The sequence below is a fragment of the Coregonus clupeaformis genome, chromosome 31 (genome assembly GCF_020615455.1).
Source record: "Coregonus clupeaformis isolate EN_2021a chromosome 31, ASM2061545v1, whole genome shotgun sequence".
In the NCBI taxonomy this organism is placed as follows: domain Eukaryota; kingdom Metazoa; phylum Chordata; class Actinopteri; order Salmoniformes; family Salmonidae; genus Coregonus; species Coregonus clupeaformis.
In genome coordinates this window covers 45,204,178-45,209,177 of record NC_059222.1, presented here as the reverse complement: position 1 = coordinate 45,209,177, position 5,000 = coordinate 45,204,178, and the positions used below count along the sequence as shown (strand labels likewise).

The following is a 5,000-nucleotide window of genomic DNA, read 5'->3' as shown; positions in this document are numbered from 1 at the left end:
TACATGAACCATTTTTACATTTTTTTTACATTTTTTAGTCATTTAGCAGACGCTCTTATCCAGAGCGACTTACAGTTAGTGAACACATATATATTTTTTTTATACTGGCCCCCCGTGGGAATCGAACCCACAACCCTGGCGTTGCAAACGCCATGCTCTATCAACTGAGCTACATCCCTGCCGGCCATTCGAACCAGGATCTCTAGTGGCACAGTTAGCACTGCGATGCAGTGCCTTAGACCACTGCGCCACTCAGGAGACACAACCAGAGAGAGAGAGAAGGTTAACTAGTGTCTACATGAACCAGAGAGAGAGAGAGAGGGTTAACTAGTGTCTACATGAACCAGAGAGAGAGAGAGAGGGTTAACTAGTGTCTACATGAACCAGAGAGAGAGAGAGAGGGTTAACTAGTGTCTACATGAACCAGAGAGAGAGAGAGAGGGTTAACTAGTGTCTACATGAACCAGAGAGAGAGAGAGAGGGTTAACTAGTGTCTACATGAACCAGAGAGAGAGAGAGAGGGTTAACTAGTGTCGAGCATGAACCAGAGAGAGAGAGAGAGGGTTAACTAGTGTCTACATGAACCAGAGAGAGAGAGAGAGGGTTAACTAGTGTCTACATGAACCAGAGAGAGAGAGAGAGGGTTAACTAGTGTCTACATGAACCAGAGAGAGAGAGAGAGAGGGTTAACTAGTGTCGACATGAACCAGAGAGAGAGAGAGAGGGTTAACTAGTGTCGACATGAACCAGAGAGAGAGAGAGAGGGTTAACTAGTGTCTACATGAACCAGAGAGAGAGAGAAAGGGTTAACTAGTGTCTACATGAACCAGAGAGAGAGAGAGAGAGGGTTAACTAGTGTCGACATGAACCAGAGAGAGAGAGAGAGGGTTAATTAGTGTCGACATGAACCAGAGAGAGAGAGAGAGGGTTAACTAGTGTCGACATGAACCAGAGAGAGAGAGAGGGTTAACTAGTGTCTACATGAACCAGAGAGAGAGAGGGTTAACTAGTGTCTACATGAACCAGAGAGAGAGAGAGAGAGAGGGTTAACTAGTGTCGACATGAACCAGAGAGAGAGAGAGGGTTAACTAGTGTCTACATGAACCAGAGAGAGAGAGGGTTAACTAGTGTCTACATGAACCAGAGAGAGAGATATATGATCAAATTCACATCTTAGAATCAACTATTAAAGCCTACCAGAACCCACTGGTTTTTCCAATTACATTGAATGAATGAACTACAGGACAGAATACAAAGCCTTCAAACCAAAAAGGCCTGTGGTGTTGACAGTATCCTAAACAAAATATACAGACCACAAATTTCAATTGGCTATACTAAAACTCTTTAACATCATCCTTAGCTCTGGCATCTTCCCCAATATTTGGAAGCAAGGACTGATCACCCCAATCCACAAAAGTGGAGACAAATTTGACCCCAATAACTACCGTGGGATATGCGTCAACAGCAACCTTGGAAAAACCTCTGCATTATCATTAACAGCAGACTCATACATTTCCTCAGTGAAAACAGTGTACTGAGCAAATGTCAAATTGACTTTTTACCAAATTACCGTACGACAGACCACGTATTCACCCTGCACACCCTAATTTACAAAGAATCAAACCAAAACAAAGGCAAAGTCTTCTCATGCTTTGTTGATTTCAAAAAAAGCTTTTGACTCAATTTGGCATGAGGGTCTGCTTTACAAATTGATGGAAAGCGACATACGACATCATAAAATCCATGAACACAAACAACAAGTGTGCGGTTAAAATGTTAAGTCACACCCTCTTCAACATATATATCAACGAATTGGCGAGGGCACTAGAACAGTCTGCAGCACCCGGCCTCACCCTACTAGAATCTGAAGTCAAATGTCTACTGTTTGCTGATGATCTGGTGCTTCTGTCACCAGCCAAGGAGGGCCTACAGCAGCACCTAGATCTTCTGCACAGATTCTGTCAGACCTGGGCCCTGACAGTAAATCTCAGTAAGACAAAAATAATGGTGTTCCAAAAAAGGTTCAGTTGCCAGGACCACAAATACAAATTCCATCTAGACACTGTTGCCCTAGAGCACACAAAAAACTATACATACCTCGGCCTAAACATCAGCGCCACAGGTAACTTCCACAAAGCTGTGAACGATCTGAGAGACAAGGCAAGAAGGGCCTTCTATGCCATCAAAAGGAACATAAAATTTGACATACCAATTAGGATCTGGCTAAAAATACTTGAATCAGTTATAGAACCCATTGCCCTTTATGGTTGTGAGGTCTGGGGTCCGCTCACCAACCAAGAATTCACAAAATGGGACAAACACCAAATTGAGACTCTGCATGCAGAATTCTGCAAAAATATCCTCTGTGTACAACGAAAAACACCAAATAATGCATGCAGAGCAGAATTAGGCCGATCTCCACTAATTATAAAAATCCAGAAAAGAGACGAACTTGGAGAAGAGTCCCCTAAGCAAGCTGGTCCTGGGGCTCTGTTCACAAACACAAACAGACCCCACAGAGCCCCAGGACAACAACACAATTAGACCCAACCAAATCATGAGAAAACAAAAAGAGAATTACTTGACACATTGGAAAGAATTAACAAAAAAACTGAGCAAACTAGAATGCTATTTGGCCCTAAACAGAGAGTACACAGTGGCAGAATACCTGACCACTGTGACTGACCCACACTTAAGGAAAACTTTGACTATGTACAGACTCAGTGAGCATAGCCTTGCTATTGAGAAAGGCTGCCGTAGGCAGACCTGGCTCTCAAGAGAAGACAGGTTATGTGCAGACTGCCCACAAAATGAGGTGGAAACTGAGCTGCACTTCCTAACCTCCTGCCAAATGTATGACCATATTAGAGACACATATTTCCCTCAGATTACAGCGATCCACAAAGAATTTCGAAAACAAATCCAATTTTGATAAACTCCCTTATCTCACAGCAGCAAGATTTGTGACCTGTTGCCACAAGAAAAGGGCAACCAGTGAAGAACAAACACCATTGTAAATACAACCCATATTTATGTTTATTTATTTTCCCATTTGTACTTTAACTATTTGCACATTGTTACAACACTGTATATATACATAATATGACATTTGAAATGTCTTTATTCTTTTGAAACTTCTGAGTGTCATGTTTACTGTTAATATTTATTGTTTATTTCACTTTTGTTTACTATCTACTTCACTTGCTTTGGCAACGTTAACATACGTTTCCCATGCCAATAAAGCCCTTAAAATTGAAAAATTTAATTGAGAGAGAGAGAGAGAGAGAGAGAGAGGGTTAACTAGTGTCTACATGAACCAGAGAGAGAGAGAAAGTTAACTACTGAGAGAGAGAGAGAGAGAGAGAGAGAGAGAGAGAGAGAGAGAGAGAGAGGGTTAACTACATGAACCAGGAGAAATACCTGACAACAAGTGTGAGAGTGTGTTTCTATAATGGTAAGATAGAATGAATCATTTTAGTGAAGGCATGTGTGTAGTGGCCCCTACCTGTAGAGTAGATGGCTACTCGGTCGATGCCCCTGTCCGTGTGTGTAGTGGCCCCTACCTGTAGAGTAGATGGCTACTCGGTCGATGCCCCTGTCCGTGTGTGTAGTGGCCTTTACCTGTAGAGTAGATGGCTACTCGGTCGATGCCCCTGTCCGTGTGTGTAGTGGCCTTTACCTGTAGAGTAGATGGCTACTCGGTCGATGCCCCTGTCCGTGTGTGTATTGGCCTTTACCTGTAGAGTAGATGGCTACTCGGTCGATGCCCCTGTCCGTGTGTGTAGTGGCCTTTACCTGTAGAGTAGATGGCTACTCGGTCGATGCCCCTGTCCGTGTGTGTATTGGCCTTTACCTGTAGAGTAGATGGCTACTCGGTCGATGCCCCTGTCCGTGTGTGTAGTGGCCCCTACCTGTAGAGTAGATGGCTACTCGGTCGATGCCCCTGTCGGTGTGTGTAGTGGCCCCCTACCTGTAGAGTAGATGGCTACTCGGTCGATGCCCCTGTCCGTGTGTGTAGTGGCCCCTACCTGTAGAGTAGATGGCTACTCGGTCGATGCCCCTGTCCTCCGCCTGTAGCTGTGAGAGGAACACCCCAACACAGTCACTGAGCGGCTTCAGAGTGAACTGGCATCGGTCACTTCGGGACGGCAAACTGACTGAGATCACCGGCAGCCCATTCTGGTATTCCACCGTCACCTCTGGGAGAATAGACACAACAACAATAACAACAACATCTTCATCAAACTCAACACACATCATGAGAAACACCTAAACCACTGCCAGACAAAACAAGGTGAGTCACAACATTAAACCAGACAACATTAAACCAGACAACGTTCAACCGGACAACATCAAACCGGACAACATCAAACCGGACAACATCAAACCGGACAACATCAAACCAGACAACGTTAAACCGGACACCGTTAAACCGGACAACGTTAAACCAGACAACGTTAAACCGGACAACATCAAACCGGACAACGTTAAACCGGACAACGTTAAACCGGACAACATCAAACCGGACAACATCAAACCGGACAATATCAAACCGGACAACATCAAACCGGACAACATCAAACCGGACAACATCAAACCGGACAACATCAAACCGGACAACATCAAACCGGACAACGTCAAACCGGACAACGTTAAACCGGACAACGTCAAACCGGACAACGTTAAACCAGACAACGTTAAACCGAACAACATCAAACCAGACAACATCAAACCAGACAACATTAAACCAGACAACGTTAAACCGAACAACATTAAACCAGACAACATTAAACCGGACAACATTAAACCGGACAACATTAAATCGGACAACATTAAACCAGACAACATTAAACCAGACAACATTAAACCAGACAACATTAAACCAGACAACATTAAACCAGACAACGTTAAACCGAACAACATTAAACCGGACAACATTAAACCGGACAACATTAAATCGGACAACATTAAATCGGACAACATTAAATCGGACAACATTA

The 5,000-nt window shown here is 43.8% G+C and overlaps 1 protein-coding gene across 1 annotated transcript in view; it reads right to left on the bottom strand.

The window, feature by feature from the left end:
- Positions 1-5,000, bottom strand: part of LOC121547770 (calcium uniporter protein, mitochondrial-like) — a 133,340-nt gene that overhangs the window by 7,465 nt on the left and 120,875 nt on the right. Inside the window, exon 4 of the mRNA XM_041859187.2 lies at positions 4,029-4,199. Coding sequence (XP_041715121.1) covers positions 4,029-4,199 — 171 coding nt within the window. The remainder of the gene's footprint in view (positions 1-4,028; positions 4,200-5,000) is intronic.